This window comes from Pyrgilauda ruficollis, unplaced genomic scaffold (genome assembly GCF_017590135.1).
Source record: "Pyrgilauda ruficollis isolate IOZ18807 unplaced genomic scaffold, ASM1759013v1 scaffold14, whole genome shotgun sequence".
In the NCBI taxonomy this organism is placed as follows: domain Eukaryota; kingdom Metazoa; phylum Chordata; class Aves; order Passeriformes; family Passeridae; genus Pyrgilauda; species Pyrgilauda ruficollis.
Window position 1 is genome coordinate 9,238,735 of NW_024512543.1, and position 17,060 is coordinate 9,255,794.

The 17,060-nt window shown below is 56.1% G+C and overlaps 2 protein-coding genes across 3 annotated transcripts in view; both read left to right on the forward strand.

The window, feature by feature from the left end:
• DGKZ (diacylglycerol kinase zeta) overlaps positions 1-8,345 on the forward strand; it is a 46,771-nt gene extending 38,426 nt beyond the window's left edge. For both annotated transcript variants that reach the window (XM_041459846.1, XM_041459847.1), the window contains 8 exons: positions 22-62; positions 646-836; positions 1,322-1,353; positions 2,106-2,149; positions 2,516-2,636; positions 3,164-3,200; positions 3,481-3,580; positions 5,947-8,345. In XM_041459846.1, coding sequence (XP_041315780.1) covers positions 22-62; positions 646-836; positions 1,322-1,353; positions 2,106-2,149; positions 2,516-2,636; positions 3,164-3,200; positions 3,481-3,580; positions 5,947-6,063 — 683 coding nt within the window. In that variant the 3' untranslated portion in view covers positions 6,064-8,345. The remainder of the gene's footprint in view (positions 1-21; positions 63-645; positions 837-1,321; positions 1,354-2,105; positions 2,150-2,515; positions 2,637-3,163; positions 3,201-3,480; positions 3,581-5,946) is intronic.
• A 5,675-nt stretch (positions 8,346-14,020) lies between these two features.
• Positions 14,021-16,886, forward strand: MDK (midkine). Its single transcript, XM_041459999.1, has 4 exons — positions 14,021-15,218; positions 15,319-15,480; positions 15,588-15,749; positions 16,166-16,886. Exons 1-4 carry the CDS (start codon positions 15,140-15,142, stop codon positions 16,189-16,191), a joined length of 429 nt encoding a protein of 142 aa, XP_041315933.1. The 5' UTR covers positions 14,021-15,139; the 3' UTR covers positions 16,192-16,886.
• The last annotated feature ends 174 nt before the right edge of the window (positions 16,887-17,060 follow it).

Here is a 17,060-nt window from a genome sequence, read left to right on the forward strand (position 1 = left end):
CGTTATGTTCCTGTCTTACAGCAACCACGGCCGATCGGTTCTACAGGATAGACCGTGCACAGGTGAGTGCAGCCTCATTCTGCACCATCATCCCCTGGGAAGGTGCTTGGGTGTCCCACATGCACACAGACCAACAGGCAGGCATAGCCTTAGGGCCACACAGGTCTCATAGCACTGCCCTGGCCTTTGGCATCCCCCAAAGGGATGGCATGACGAGCCTGGCCCAGGACCAGGCTCAGCACCTCCAGGTTTCTAGAGAAAAGGGAAGAAGCCTGGGTGGTAGCACAGAACCTTGGGTTGAAAGCTGCCTGCAGGGCCCTCCAGTGCAGCAGGTAATGAATAGCAAACATAGCAAGACTGGCCAGAGGACCCGCCAGCTGGGATCATCTTCACCAGTATTAGATACTTCCCCTAATGATCTGGGGAGGGGGACGTGGAGATAAGTTTGCTAAGGCAGCAGGAGATAGGAAGCCTGAAAAGAAGAAGGAAATCCAAAGGCTTCCAGGCATAAGACTGTTCAAGCCATCATTGCTCTGCTGTGCAAATAGGTGGGCCACAAACCCACCCACTTGGACATGAGGAGATGTAGTTTTGCAGAAGAAGGTCTTGCTTCTGAGGAAGCATGTTCTGACTTGTGTCTTTCAGGAACACCTCAACTATGTGACAGAGATCTCTCAGGATGAGCTCTATGTGCTGGACCCAGAGCTAGTGGTCACTCAGACTGTGAGCACTTCTCCTGCCATGCCTGACCTCGTGGACTCATCTGCCACACCCCCTGGGCACCATTTTACATTTCCTTCCTGTTCTTCCTCTCCACCCTCCTCTCCTGCCCCCAGGTGAGTCTGAAATGGGAGTGCAGGGCCTCAGGAAGAATAGACAGTGATGGGAGAGCTAGGGTTGGCTTCACAGCATTGATTCCTGGGACAGATTACAGGGGAGCTCCCTGGAAGTAAGCAGGAATTCAGTGTTGAGTAAGACCAAGGGATGAGATGCAGTCCTGTTTTCCTTGTTCCTCTGCCAGTGCTACCCTATGTAGTGGGGCATCACCAGGTGGCTCAGCCGTGGGGTCAAGCTCCAGCACCTGGCCCGTGGGACAGAGGACAAGGGTGTCTCTCAGCCAAACTAAGGCCAGTGACAAATATGGAGCAATGGTGCCAGGAGCAGCAGTAGAAATGAGAGTGGGGATGGGGAAGAACCCACATCAGGGAAGAAGGAGTGCCACAGGCAGGTTTCTCCATCCCTCTAATGGTGGCATGCCCATTAGGGCCATCTGCTGCCAGGACTGGCAGGGTTAGTTACACTTTCTCTTCTTCCCTTCCAGCACTGAGCCTGAGCGCTGCCTCCCACATAAGGGTGAGTGCAGTCCTACCCCTGGTCATACCCCATCTCGGGTTGTACTCTTGTTTTCCTGCCATGGGTTTTTTTGGCCTATCCTTTCCCTGGTGAGCAGGGAGGAGCCCTGTTGTTCCATGTGTTCTGAAACATGGAGCCCTGCAGGCAGGTGACCCAGAGGTGATCACAAGAGACCTGACAGTGATTTGTGGAGTGGCCCAGCCAGACGCCTTCCCAGCTCCAACATGCGGAAATGGTGTGGCAAGGGGTTAATCTCCCACCTGCAGAGCTGAGCATTGTGGACTGGGTTGGGAGGCTGTCTCTGCCTCTCCCTGGGGAGGTGGGAGCAGTAGATCAGGGGCCTCACCAAGCTGAGCAAATGGAAAGAGTTTCCTGAAGCATGATTGGAGCCTGGAGGTGTGAGTGAGTCATTGGTGAGAGGCATCTTGGCTGCTGGCTGATGCCCAGGAAACCTGCTCCCCATTTTCATCACAAGTTATCCTGCCCAAGGGCAGAGAGTACTCCCCCTGCACCTCCCTGGAGCTGAGATCTGGCTGCACCCCTAGCTACATGGTGTCTCTTTCCTTTCCCTGGCTTGTTCCTTGCATTCCTGAAGGTGGAGAAGGCATGTAAATGCAGTCTGGCCAAGGGGTTAATCCCTGAAGGAGCTTGTGCTCCTGTTCCACACCTCTGGTGCCCAGCTCTTGTCTCCAGGTTTAGATAAGCAGTGTTCCAGATTGACTTTTCTGACCCTGACACATCTCTCTTTGCAGATGACCTTCTGATAGAAGCTGCCAAGAGTGGCAACTTCAGCAAGGTAGGTACTCCAGCAGCCTGCTGCAATGAGCAGCCAAGGCGGGCTCCTGGGCTGGTGTGCCCCTTGGGCTAAGGGAAGCCCTGCCAGCCGTGCTCTCCAGTTGCCCTGGAGCAGTGCCTCCCAAGGGCCTTCCTTCAGGAGTGGTGGCTAGAAACCAGGCAGGCATCTGGCAAGGAGCCCTGGTTCGTCTCCTGGGAGACACAAAGGGAAGGGAGAAGGGAGGGGACTTGGTAACATGGCTGAGCTGGACAAAGTTCCCCACCACCACCAAGTATCCACACAACCTGTCAGACACTCCAGGCACATAATACTGGGGCTTGGAGCTGGGAAATGCAACTCATCCTGAGCAATCTGACAATCCTATAGTTCCAAGAGCTGCACCAAGCTGGAAGAGACCTGATGGTGCGAGATTCCTCGGGCCAGACTGTCCTCCACCATGCTGTCAAATCAGGAAGCAAGGACATCGTCAAATACATCATTGAGAATGGTGAGCTGGAGTTGGAGTGCCACTCTTAGCAAAGGACTCTGGCAGCCAAAAAAAAAATCAACCTTCTGCTCAGAGGGAGTGCTCCTGGGCTTAGATCCCTTCCCTCTGGGTTTGCTACATCATCCTTCTGGTGTATGGGCTTTTCCTGGCATCTGTCTGCCAGTACTGGGGTGTCCTCATGGCTATTGCTGCATCCTGGCAGGGCTCAGCATGTCTCTGGGGAAACATTTCTCAGTGTCTTGCTTCTGCCTTCATGCAGCTGACCAGTTGTTTTTGGAAGTTCCCACTGAAATACAGACAGCTTTATTTTTATTTAGATATTTATCTGTATTAAGTCCACAACTACTTCTTTCCTGGGATCAGGTGGGCTCAGATGCCATTGCTGACCTGAGTTCTTTGGAGCTAGGACTTTTGCAGACAGCATGAAAATAGCAGCCCCTATGGAATGATGCAGACTGTGACCAGGGAGTAGGCAGGTCTGTCTCTGCCCCAGAGCAAGGTCTCACTCGCACTCTTTCTTTCCACAGCTCCTTCAGAAATCCTGGATGCCACAGAGGAGGAGAAGTAAGTCGCTGTCTGACTTGCATTACCTGTTGGCCAGACCCTCTGTGAAGTGACCAGTTACAGGGGCACTTCAGCTGTAATTGTTCTAATTGACAGCCATGATTCCCAGTCCATTTTGGATAGACTGCCCCTGAGTAGCACCCCCTCCTCTGCCTGGACAAACACATAACTTACCATCAGCTGATGCTGCTGCTGAATTGCTGTCCCTTGCTGCCACCTGCATGTGCTGATTGTCCCTGTTCAGGGGGACATCTCACATCTCCTGCTTTCTCCTCCTCAGCGGTGAAACCAGCTTGCACCAGGCTGCAGCCTTACGCCAGCGCACTATCTGCCACTACATCGTGGAGGCCGGGGCCTCGCTCATGAAGACAGATCTGCAGGTGACAGTGGCAACGGTGGCAGTGGGACTTTCTGGGGTGACCAGAGGGCTGGCAAGGAGCAGAACCAGCAGGAGAGCAGAGCAGGGGTGCTGTGGGTGAAGTGTTTGCCAGTCAGAGAGGAGCTGACATGGAGTACCCATGCTTGCCCAGTAGAGCCCAGCTACAGAGGGGTTAAATCCCTCTTCTCCTGGTGCTTCTCCCTCTGTTGTTTTATTAAATTAGAAGCAAGGGGCTGGAATGTCTCATCCCTGTCTCCCCCTTCCCACCCTCAGGGGTCAGAGCAAGGACATTCTCCTTCCCAGCTGCAGGACTCCCCCGCTCTCCCCCACCCACCGGCAGTCATGATGGGGGATCTGGGAGCTCCTCTTGGCGGGTGAAGCTGGCCTGCGGGGGGCTGGAGCAAGCAGTGGCAGCACTTTCTCTCACATGCCGAGTTAATTGAGCTGTGCCTTAGTGTCAGGGAATTGTGCCAGCCCTGGCAGAAGAGATGCAAAAGGGGAGGGCCTGGGGCCATATTTTGGTACAGGAGGTTCCCAGGGCTGGCATATGGCAGAGAGGATGTGGTCAGATATCTCTGGTGGAGGCTTGTAGTGATAGGCTGTAGCAGAGGTGATGTACAACAAGCCAAGAAGGTATGACCCATTAGGAGCCCAGTTGAGGGGTGCTGGTGATGGTGGAGCTTGGGCTTCAATTCAGACAATGCACATCCCTCTTTGCCAGCTGCCAGGAGAATGCAGTACAGATAATCTCTGGCTCCCCGTCTCTCTTCCTTGGTCCTGTCTAAGGCTTAGGCCTTGCACAGTGCCTAGAGTGGGGCTGGCCTAAATGGAGACTCAGCTGGCAGAGGCAAGAGGAGAGGGCAGTTTGGGGTGCATGGCCCCTCTCTGTCCCCAGCCCCCTCATTTGACTGAAGGAGAGGAACAGCCCCCAGCCTGCCAGCACAAAAGGGAGCCTTGCTCAGGCATGCATGCGGCTGCCCCAGGGAATGGGTTTGCACGTGCCTGTGCAAAAGCATGTCGCATGTCGGGTTTGTGGCTGCCTGGAGACCCCGCTGTGCTGCTGCACTGACCTCTCAGGGGCTCCAGGTCACAGCCTGCCTGCACAGGCAGGATCCACCTCATTAGAAACCCCAGCGGCAGACCTGTAGCACGGGTTTGGAGCAGACTGATCCTGCTCCCTGCAGTGGTGAGGGAGGCTGAGCCTTATCAGTTGGAGTGCCTCAGCCCAGCAGGGCAGGGAGGCCCTGGTAGCTCCGGTTTCAGGCTGCAGGCAGGCAGTGATGAGAGGGGCTTCTGCAGGGGAACAGGAAAGAAGCTTAATTCCTCCTCTGTTAAATGAGTGATTGCATTCAGGGGATGTGGGGAGGAGGCCATCAAGGAGAGCCAGCACCAAAGCACAGCATGGTCTCCATCCCCTGGTGGTGTGGCTGCTGGGGGTTGTGTGCAGGACCATGGGGTGTGCCCATGCAGTCTTGGGGAGCACATCCCAAGGAGATTTCTTGCTGCATGATACCACTCTGCAGCCACACATGGATGGGCTTTTGTGCACAGCCAAATGCAGGCCCAGGGGAGGACTCTGCATGTCTGACCATTGTTCCTGATGGAGAAATATAGCTGGGGGCTGCTCTGGAGGCTCCAGCACACTGCTGCAGCTGCCTGTGCCCTGCTGTGCACCAGGGGATGAGCCGGGCAGGACGGGTATCCCTTCCAGGGCTGGTTTTCAATGGCAGCGGCAGAGCGCCAGGTTTCTGTGGCCTTTCTCAGTGGCACAGCAGAGCCTGGGCACTTGGAGAGGTGGAGCAAGGAGCAGGGGGAGGGAAAGGGGAGAGAAGACAGAGCTGGGAGCTGTTAACAGATTTGCTTTTTATGGAGTGCGGGAGTTCATTAGTGGACACAATCCAGATGGCTGCAATAAGCTGGTGAAATGTGATCCTCCTTCGGGAGCTGGAGCGCTAGCCAGGCTGTGAGAGGGAAGGGGGGTTGGTATGCTTGGGCATTCCCCAGACATACCCCTCATTCCTCACCCTTTCCCGCCTGCCTCCCCAACACGGGGGAAGAGCAGGTCAGGGGGACCAGCCTTTGTCTCTTCTTGGGTGACTTGTGTTGCCCAGGGTCAGTCATGCCCTAGCCTATGCCTGGAGCTGATGGCCCTTCAGGGGACAGCTCCCAGGCCTGCAGTAGTCAGGCTCCCCAGGAGCACACTTTGATCCCATGGTAAGCACATGGGCATTTGGCTGCTGCCTGATTTGGGGTTTGGCTGCAGGCTCTGCTGGACCCAGCCACATGGAGGAATGGGGATGCCCTTGGGTGCCAAAGCAGCCTTTAGGCAGGGTTTAACGCTCTTTACTTCTCACCTCCCCTGCGCAGGGAGACACCCCGAAGCACCGTGCTGAGAAAGCCAATGACCCTGACTTAGCTGCCTACCTCGAGAACCTACAGCACTACCAGATGATCCAGCGAGAGGACCAGGAGACAGCTGTGTAGTGCTTGGCGTGCCTTAGCCCGAGCCAGCTCATGCAGGATGAGAAGAGTACAATGCCAACTGGCAGAGCTGTATCTGGCCCAGCCCTCCCCAGATGCCAGCCTGGTCCCTGGAGATGGATGCAGAAGAGCTCTGCCCCAGGCTGGGCTGGAACTCTCTTTATGAGGACAATGGATATTTCAGACTTGAAGCCTGATTCTTTGTGTGTCCATCCCTTCACCTGTCATTCACCACATTCCCTGCCCTAGATGGGCTCTATCCCCCAGCCATGTTGGAGCAGGCCAGGCTGAAGCCCCCAGTCACCCTTGTTCATGGGAGTAATGCCAGTGCCCCCTCCCCTCCTACCTATAATCCTTATGGGATATCATTGCTCAGCCCCTCTCTCTGCTGGCAGTGCCCCTCTTTTAGGTGCTTGGCTAGGTTTGTATCCTGTTCCTCCTGTCCTGTCTGGCACAGCTGTGGGAGGCACAGGCTGCATGGACAGACTGCAGAGGCTGTGAGCTGCAGACTGCCCCAAAGGAAACACCAAAACTTACTGGTGCTGCCTTCTCCTCCCTCCTGGGGCTGCACCAGCTTTCTGTGTTGCCCTACCCAGAGCCTTCTACAGCAGGAGGGAAGTCACTTGTGCATCCAGCCGTTCCTCAGAGCACCTGGGTCTGGTGCAGCTGGAAATAGGGCAGCAGGTGCTCTCCTGATGGGCCTTTAGTGCTTAGGTAGCAGTCTGACTCAGGGCTGGGATGGCATGGAGGAAGGCTACCAAACTCTCCCACCATGCTTCTCTCCACGGGGCTGGGTGGAACAGTTTGCACACCCACTCTACTGAGCATCTCTTTGTGAGCCCGCTGCAGGATGGTGGAGAGCTGCACTCAGCTGGTGGCAGTGGCAGCAGTGATGCCTGTTATATTTCCCAAATGCTGAGTTTGATTCAGCTGCTCTCCTTGCTTCAGTTTCCCCCTCAGTGCTAGACTTGGCACGGGGCTGGACGGGCAGTGCTGGGGTCAGTGCTGCTCTCAGGGATCTCCTCCTGCTCCCCAGCCTGGCAACATGCATCCTCTTAGGCTGACTCCTGCTACTCCCCAAACTGGGTGCAGAGCGTTGCAGGAAACTCACCCAGCTGAGACACAACCCACCTGGGCAGACCATGAACTCACCCTCTCCAGTTTTAGTAGAAAGAGGGATTTGGATTCCCAGGAACCATTGGGGCTCGTAGCCCTGAGTCATGCCTGCAGTGGGATGAAGTTTCACCACCTGCCTGCAATGGGGCATGAGGCGCCACAATCCATCTCCTGTTGATGCTGTGAGCACTTAATGCCAAGACATCAAGCCAGGCCTTAAGCAAGGCTTTTGCAGAACTGAGTCTCTGAGACCAGGAAGTGCCCACAGAGGAGGAAAGCTGATGGCTCTGAGCCTAGCAGACCTGCTTGGCAGTTTTAGGTGGGCAGTGGTTGTGAAGGGGGTTGCTGTTCACATCATGGCTCTAGGAGAGGATACTGCTGCTGCCGTGTGTGGTCTGTGCAGTCCCTCTGCACTCACACACAGCTGTGCCCACTGGGTAGTGCTGGGTAGCATTGTTTGAATCCCTCCTACTACCAAGAAAAGGGTATGAGGATATTGTAGGCAACCAGAATACCCTTCAGACTTTTTGCCCAGGGGCTGGGTTTCCTTGAATGATGGGGCATGCTGTACTGGGGAACAGAGGCGCAGGGCAGTGCAGGGTGCCCAGGGGCCAGTGTCAGTACTGGCAAATAATAATGATAGTGTACTAATGCATTGACAGCTGGGACACTCCAGAAGTGCCTGGAGTTCTCAGCGGCACTGCTGGCAGGCCACTGACAGACAAGGCACTGTCGTCTTCTCAGAGGTCCAAACCACTGCTGCCCCAGATAGGATGCCCAACTTGACCCAGAGGCATTTAAAGCCTCAGCTTTCCCCTTTCTCCCTTATAGGTTTTGTACAGGTAGTTGAGAGACACACTGTCCCCTTCCCTAACTGGCCCCTCCATGCACCTGTGAGCTGAGTTGCTGTGCAATTCCAAGCCTGCTTATATTTTGGTGAAGAAGGAGGGGGTGTTGGTTACCCTGACCCCTGAGGGCAGGGGTTCTGTGCAATACCTGGGTCTGTGTTTCTTAGACACTGTTGTAGGATTGTATTTTTGTAACTATGTGAGGGTGCTGGCTCCAGCCGGCCCAGGGCCTGGCACGAGCCTGTGTTCCCATTGCTTTTCAACTTTGATTGTTTGGATGTTGTTGTTTCTTGCCATTGAAATAAAGAGATGGATGTTTTAGTTCCTGTCTCCTTGCTGCAGCCAAAGATTGCAGCGGGCAGTGCACAACAGATGCCCTGCAAGGCACAAACAAGGTTGGATCCCAAGGCCTCTGCCTCTGTCCAAACTTGGGGGTACTTTTGGGAGTTCCCTGCTGGCCCTTGTCCTTGTTCACTTCCTAGCACAGCGTCCTTCTGATACTGTTGCTAGATACAGGGTCTTTGTCCTGAGGGACCTTCTCATTCTGCGTCATACATCAATGCTCATTGTAATGTGGGAAAGGGAGAAAGTGCACTGCCTTCCCAAGTGATCCAGAAGGCCTTGGAAGCATGAGTCAGCAGCCTGCTATTCCTCCTTGGGGCAAAGGCAGCAGCCCCAGCAGCTGCCACAGCTGTCAGTGGATACTACAGCAGCATCCAGCCTCCAGTTTCAAAATGTTGTTTGTTGGCCTTTTTTTGTGGTGAGCTGTCCCCAGCCATGCTGCTCTGCGGGAGATGAACCTGCCGGGGGCTCTTCCTATTCATTTCCAGCTCCAGCAGGGAGCCTTGGGCTTCTGCCTCCAGTGCTGAGCACTGAGAGCAGGGATTATCTCTGCCATTCTGGTGGAAGGACTGCTTTCTGATTACAAAAAGGATTAGGGACACTTCTGCTTCCAGCCTCAGACTCATAAGGATGACTGTGGCCAACACACTTCTATCCTGTGGAGTTTTCTTTGAAAAAGGAGGTAATTGCAGTGGTCAATGGCATGCTGGTGATGGAGCCAGTGGGTGATGAGGAGCATGCTCATACCTCAGACTCGTATTTCTAGGGGCAGTTTGGCAGCCTGCCTAGTGCTCCTGCCAGCCCCACTCTGCCCAGAGAAGCAGCCTCCTTCCCTGCCTGCATTGTCCCTTCTACCCCCACTGTGCCTCTCTTTCATGATCTTCAAACTTCAGCTCCTGCCCAGAGCTAACAGTGAGGATCTATAGCAGGTGTAAGGCACACCAAATTGTCCTGGCCTCCCCAGGGACCAGGTGTACGTGCAACTGGGAGGAGGGGGCCCACTCTGTTTCAGTGCCTAGACCCCAGCCTGCTGGCGCTTGGCCCACACCTCAGCAGGGAGGCTGTCAGTAACCATGGCAATTGGAGTCTTCCAGCCGCCCCAGTGTCAAATATACAGTAGGAAGAAAAGCAGTCCCGCTATGTGATCACTCTGCTGAGGAGTGTTGGAAGAGGGGCAGTGTACCTTTGGGGCAGAGTCCTGCCCTTCTCTCCAAAGGGTGCCAACATCCTCTCTTTCTCCTTCTCAGTCAGGTGCTGGAGGTTCGGAGGTCTGTCTGCCCTCCTGTGGGATGGAAGCACACCTGGGGTGCAGGCACCAGGCACGTGTGCAGGCTGGGGAAAGCAGCCCCAGCTAAGCAGGGCTGGGGTGACAGCAGTTGAGCATGTTAATGATTACCTGGCACACACCTCAACAAGGAAAAGGTTGTTCCTCTCCCATGCATGGCTGTGTCCCTGCACTGACACTGCAGCAACATCCACTACCAGTTCCCCAAGGACCAGGCTTTGACCAGAGATGGAAAATGCAGACCTGACATGCCATGAATTAGATTGTGACACTTTAAGAGGTAAAAAGCTCAAGTTAATTGCAGGGAAATGCACCTGGGTTGGTCACACTCCCTCTTTTTTCCTTCTTTCCTCAATATGAGTCCTCTTTCTGCAGTCACGGCCTTTTGCTGCTAATTTGAGTTGGGGAAGGAGCCATTTCCCCCATGTCCCTCAGAAAGAGCCCAAAGGGACCAAGCATCAATGTGATGTGCATCAACGCATCTCTGCTCTCTCACACAGCTAGCACTTGTCTCCTGGTCCCCTGGAACGAATGAAAATTCACACAGGGCTTCACTGTACCTTATGCTGCTGTGCCCTGGGGACTCCAGCGGGATCTTCAGCTCCTGGCCAGAAACAGCTGGAGAAGCAGCAGTGCTTGCTCCACACCTAGTTCTTCAACAGCTCTATAGGCCCTGGTTTGCTCATCACAGTATCGTGATTCAGACGTGCAAACCTGATGTACACCTAGGTCCTTCTTTTTTACATTGAAGTTTGTCTCAGCAGCTTTCTTCAGCTTGAGTTTAAAGGCCCAACAATGGGGGGAGGTTACTGGCTTTGATACCTGCCCAGCTATCAGGATGCATTTCTGCATCTTGGGCTCAAACATACAGCCTGGCATCTCCAGATCTCTCACCATACAGGACAGTACCTGTTGCTCTGTGTGCAGCAGGAAGGGGAGATGACATGTTCCCACATTTACCAGTTCTCAAAACCTCTGCAGATGTTTAGGAAACTACTGGCAGACTGGCAATTAAATGTGGCAATCTCTTGAAAAGTGATTCCCGGTTTCAAAGCAGCTCATAAAAAACAGCCCTGCCCTGCAACCCCACCTGTGGCAGCCCTGCTCTCAGCAAACTTCTTCCAGAATAAGAGGCAGAGAAATGGCTCCATTCCCTACCAGAGCCCCATTTTTCTTGCATGACACTCTCTTTTCTGGCTGCTAGCTCCAAAAAGGAATTGGCTTTGCTGCTGCCTTGCTCACTTCCCAAGAAAAGATGGTAGATGGGGGAAAGGAGCAGTCACATCTGCAAGGTCATTTTCATCCCCCACCAGCAGCTGGATACCACTGCTCAGTCCAAGGAAAAGGGCTGCAGCATGGCTGAGCTGGGGACGGGCAGGCGGGTCACAAGGGATGGAACTGGGGCGACACTTGGGACAGCAGGTAAGTGATGTGCTGCTCTGGGTGCTGAGCAAGTACCCCTTTCCTGGCAACTTCTCATGAGGGGCAGAGCAAGCAGAGAAGGGTGAAAAGGGCAGAGATCATGAAAGGTCTGTCCATTGATGCCAGTGGCCTTGATGGAGGAGACATCCACGGAGCTGGTGGAGACACAGGGTGGTTCCCTTTACTCCACCGAGGCCCGGGGGTGCCCTCGGGGCCAGCTTCCATGGGAACTCAGAGCAGCAGCCCCCAGGGAGACGCTGCCCGGCTGTTCAGCTGTGCACCCTTGGGCCACTCTGATGTTGGGTGCATGGTCAGCTGAACCCGCACAGCTTCCCCGGTACCGCACCGCGGGTACGGGTTGGAGAGCACAGCAGGAAGATGAGAGGGGACAAGGGACAGGGGCCGTGCCCCGCGGGACCTGACGCTCCCCGTCCCAGCTCGCCGCCGCTGGCCCGCGCTGCCCCCGCCCCACCGGCCGAGGGGCCAGCCTGCCCCCGGGCCGCCCCTCCGCCGCCCTGCCTTTGTGCCTGCCGGGGGGCAGAGGAGGAGCTTGCGAAAAGTTTTGGGCTAAAAACCCACCTTTTTGCTGCCAGCCGAGCCCGACGTCAGGGGCCGCTGTGCGCCGCGCGGGGCTCCACACGCGGCCGCCACACAAAGGCAGCAGCTCCGCTCCGCTCCGCTCCGCTCCGCAGGTGAGTGCGGCCCCCGCCCGCAGTTCTGCGGTCGGGCCCCCTCCGAGATGGGCGCCCCGGGCGAGGCGAGCGGCGACCGCCCGTCACCTCCCCAGGGAGGCGGCAGTCATCCAGGCTGAGGGCTCCCCAGAGCGGGAAGGGGCTTTGCCGGGGTGGGGGACAGGCTCTGTCTGGGGAGAACCTGCAGAAAAGGGCGACTGGGGCCGAAGGACCGGGGGCGATGCACAAGCCCCCCCCCCCCCCCCCCCCCCCCAAAAAAAACAACCAAACCACCAAAAAAAGGTGCTGGATCGCCTGAGAGGAGCCAGGGAAGAGCCTGGAGATGCAGAAGGATGGAGTTTGGTAGAGAGTCAGGGCTCCTGAAGAACAGACGGCTTGAGGTCGTGGCCCGGTATCCTACCCCCCATTCCTCTGGGGAAGCACCCCACACTGGTTCGGGGAGAACTCAGCCGGTGGAGATCCTCCGATCGGAGCCCGGGGAGCTGCCCCGGAGTGGGGCTCGACCACCGCCCGCCTCTCCGGAGGGCGAGGGAAAGAGGCTCCAGGGGGCTCAGGGCACAGCATCTACCCTGAGGAGGGAGCAGAGGGCAGAGGTGCGGAAGGGCGCTCCGGGCTGCAGTCTCTGCCCTCAGTGCAGGGGCAGAACCCTTTTCCCTTGGAGCACCTTCTCGTCCCTGCCAGGGGAAGGTGAGGCCGCCTGCTGGAGCGCCCCACAGCCCCCCTGCTTCCCTCAGCACCTCTAGGAAAGCCTCCCGTGCCAGCGCCTTGGCTCACGGGCACATGCTCGGTGTCCTCTTTCCAGGCAGCAGGAAACTTCCTGCTGTCGCGGTGCTTGTGGCTCCAGGCCACGGGCTCCCCGTGTGCTGGGCTGGCTCCTCGAGTGCCGGGCTGCCTGCCCGGAGGCTGGGAAGCAGCTCAGCCCGCAGAGGGAGGACAGCAGTCCTGCGCCCAGCACTGCCGGAGCAGCTGCAACCTGAGCCGAGCAAAGCCCAGCCGAGAGGTCCCGCTGCTGGAAAAGGGGCTGTGAGGGGGGTGCCAGCCCGGCCGCTGCTCCGTTCCCGGGAGCGCATGGGGTCAGCACTGAGGGATCAGGAGCTGCGGAGGATGTCTGGGCCGCATTAGGAGAAGTCGGTGGCACTACCTGCCCCGGAATGGTGTCCGGAGAGAGGTCCAAGCCTTCCCCTTGCAATAATTGGTATCTGAGCTCCGCTTCAGCTTCACCAGGTGATTTTTCTTTTTAGAGCTTCAGCTTCACCAGGTGATTTTATTTTTCTTTTTAGAGCTAATCCTTGATCATAAAACCCAAGAACAGCTAGAGGAGGGGGAAGGGAGAACAGGGACTGATGTTATGCGAGAGCCAACCAGCATCTGAGGAGGAGAGAAGCCAGGGCCCCGCAGGGATGCAGGCGGAGTAGGGCTGTGCAGGCAGGCCTGAAGGTGCTGCCAGCCCTGCCAGGAAAAACTCTTGTTTGCCTGGCTGTTTGGAAAACCAGTTGGGAAACTCCACTGCCTTTTCCTTTTGAAAGCTTTAGGATGAGCCATGGCTGAAGGCTCCTGTAGACCTTTGCCTGGGGAATACTATATGTTGGGTACAAATTCAGGGGTCCCTGGGGCTGTAGCTGGTCATCCCCTCAGAGGGTATCCTTCTAGCAACCCTGTGTATGTGTGGGCAGGGCCCACTGCACCCATGGCAAACAGAGGGAGTCTGTGCCTGGAGGTGAGGCAGGGGTGAGCACAGCAGCTGGGGCTGTCTGCCCTGGGGGCTTAAAGTCCTTGTCAGAAGGGCCTGAGCAGAAGGTGCTGGGCTGGGAGGTAGGTGCAAGGAGCACAGGATGCTCTGCAGCAAAGGATGGGAGAAGTTAACAGAACACCTGAAACCAGGGGGATTGTGTGAATAATGTGGATGTCAGAGGTTGCTATCCCATAAGAGCTGCTGCAGAAAGTGGGACAGCCCTGTCTGTAAGTCAGCTCAGCTCCAGCCTTGTCATCTGTAACCAGTCCATCTTGGCTGAGCCGTTGTTCCCTTTGAAGGCAGATGGATGGGAGCAGAGCTGAGCCGTGCTGTGCTCGGCAGGATGGCTCCCAGCCGGGCTGGGTGAGGGGGAAGGCAGATATCAGCCCACGACTGTGCCCTCAGCCAGCCGGTCTGTGTAATTCCCTGTGACAGTTCAATGCAGAGCAAAGCTGGCAGCTTGGCGGCGGATGCATGAAAGGTGAGTGCACTGGAGCCTGAATAATGTGGGATGCTGCTCTCTCTGGCATGCTGCCCAGGAGCCATGGGGAGGGAGCGAAAACTGACCCCAGGCTCTTCCCTTCATTGATGTCCATTGGGGCCTGTAGTTCATGCTGTCCTCTACAGCCCAATTCTGCAAAGCCCATCACAGAGCCAGGGCAGGTGCCATGTATTTTCTGGAAGGCTGCTGCCACACAGATATGGGTGGCATCTTAAAAGGCTTTGGGGAACAGGGATGGGGTCTCCAGATTTCAAATGCTGGCTCTGCATGCCTGCACTCCTCTTCCCACTGAGAGCAGGATCTGGGACCCCAGTGTTGGCAGCAGCATCGCACAGAGTCTCGTGGTGGCAGCCAGAGAGGAGCCGTCATATGGTCCAAGGCCACCGGGGCAGGGGGACAAGGCTCAATCCCCAGAGATGAACCCTTATGTGTGTGCACCCTTGTCCCCAACGTGCTCCCAGGTGTGTGCACACCTGCACACTCCTGCATGCATGGGTGGCGTGGGCAGCAGGCTCCATCCCTCCAATGAGCTCCCACATTGTGGATGCTTTTTTTGGTGTTTAATCCACTGATATAAACTTTCAGACCTCTCATGAAAGCAGGTTTGTTTTGCTGGGCTTTTTTCCTTCTCCCTGGCATCCTCTGGAACAGGAGTAAGGTACTCTGGGAGCTGTGTTCCCTGGCCCCAAGGCTCTTTGGTATGGGGCAGCAGCCTGCTGGGTCATGGATAAAGGATCCACAGAGGAATATGGGGGTAAGGGCTGGCAACTGTAGGACCTTCCCCAGATGCTGTGTGGGCTGTGGGGTTCCCCATGGAGAGCATTTTGACTACACACAGGGCAATGGGGGGACTGCAGGGGTGGGAACAATCTCTCAGCCCTGCAGCTCCCTGGTGGGAGGCAGTTGTTGAGATACACAATTAACCTTCCTTTTGCAATTAGTGAACATGTTCTGCTGGGCAGCAACGAGCAGGGCACGGGGGTGTATGTACACACACATGCAGGTGAGAGTGTGCAATGGAGGCAGCTACTCCTGTCTTACTCCCACACAGGCTGCCCACAGCCCACCATGCCCCTCCTCAACAGCACATTGCACCCCAACCTCCAACCCACGTAGCTCTCTCCTTCCTCCTCAGGCAGGATGCAGGTCCGGAGTCTCTTCCTCCTCCTGGTGCTGATCCTGGTGGCTGCCACCGCCGAGGCTGGCAAGAACAAGAAAGGTGAGGGGCAGCCTGGGGCAGGGCACCAGTGGGGCAGGGGGCAGAGTGGGGCATGCTCCCCTGTCCCTGCAGAGAGCACCCACTCCACTTTTCCGCACAGAAAAGGCAAAGAAGGATGGCTCCAAGTGTGAGGACTGGCGCTGGGGACCCTGTGTTCCCAACAGTAAGGACTGCGGCCTGGGCTACCGCGAGGGAACTTGCAAAGATGAGAGTAAGAAGCTCAAGTGCAAGATCCCCTGCAACTGGAAGAAGAAATTTGGAGGTGGGTACATGGAGGTGGGGTGGTTGGGGACCACCCTGTGCTGGGTGACCAGGGCTAATGTCCCGCCAGGTCCTGGCTGGTTCTGATGCCTCTCCCCTCTCATCCAGCCGACTGCAAGTACAAGTTTGAGAGCTGGGGAGGCTGTAGTGCTCAGACAGGCCTGAAGACTCGCTCTGGCATCCTGAAGAAAGCCCTGTACAATGCCCAGTGTGAGGAGACTGTCTATGTGACCAAGCCCTGCTCCTCCAAGATCAAGTCGAAGTCCAAAGGTGAGTTCCCACCACTCGTGTCCCCAGAAGGGTCCTGTTGCAACCCTGGCCAGGGGTTTTTCAGAGCTACCTTGGCCTTGGGCTTGGCTTTGCTGGTGGTGTAGGGGATTTCATAGGATGCTCTTTTCTTTGCACTGCGATGTCCAGCTGCTGGCTGGGTAGGATGCAGGTGCTACTAGGAAAACCCTGGTCCCCCACCAACCACTGCCATCTTTGCTGGGATGGGGATTCCCTGCTCTCCTCACTAGGACTGGTGCAAAACGTGGTTTGGCATGGCAGAAGGCTGCCTGCAGGGATGCAGCCTCTGCACCGTGCTCAGCCAGCCATGCTGGCTATGTTTCTACCACAGCAGTGTCTGGGGCACCATGAGCTGCCAGCACATGCACTAACTTGTCTCCTGTGCTTCTTGAATGCAGCAAAGAAGGGCAAGGGGAAGGACTAGAGCAGGAAACCAGCGTCCTCATCGGCCCCTCAACACGGTGCCTACAGGACTGGATGTCCAGCTGCAGCTGGCCCACACTACAGTCTTCCTCCTCCTCTCCTTACTCCTTTCCATGACCTCCTCTTTCACTGAGATGCCTTGTTTTAATCATTAGTGTTGTAGAGAGCAAACCCACCCACGCTGCAGGACAGGCTGCCTCCTTCCTTGCTGCCCCTTGGGCACTACCAGTGCATTCTGCTCACCTCCTCTGGGCTGGTGTTGGGGTTCACTGCGATGTGCTCTGAGAGCTGGGATGGAACACATATTTTTCCACCTTCCAGCACAAATGAGTTGCCTTTAGCACATACTTTTGCAAGCCCAGGAGCCTCTTTGCTCCTCCACCAGGTACCAGTGCCAGAGGGAAGGGCTGGCTGTTGAATGCCTGAGTAACCCCATCGCTGAAGCTTCTCACTCAAGGACTGCTCTCACCTCAGGGGGTTTATTCCAGCATCCCTTTGGCTGGAACATGACTTACCTGCAGCAGTTGAGGAAAACACAACCATCACCCTGAGAAGCAACTGTGTCTCCTCTCTGTCACTTCTAACCATGTGTGTCCATGCTGGGGCTGCAGCCCCTCTGCCTTTGCCATGCCAACACCAGTGCTGGGTGGGAGCTCTCCTTTTGGAATTTTTCTTTTTCTTTTCCAATAAAAATCTTTTTTTAAAAAGTATCAGAGCTCCCCTGTTGTCCCCACAAGGTGCTGCTGTGCTGGAACCCCAGCAAACCCCAGTTTTGCTGACACCATGGCACCAGCAGTGAAGTTACCATGCAGCTGGCAGTGTTGGCCTGGGTGCCACATGCACATGGTCCTGGACAAAGCACCAGACCTC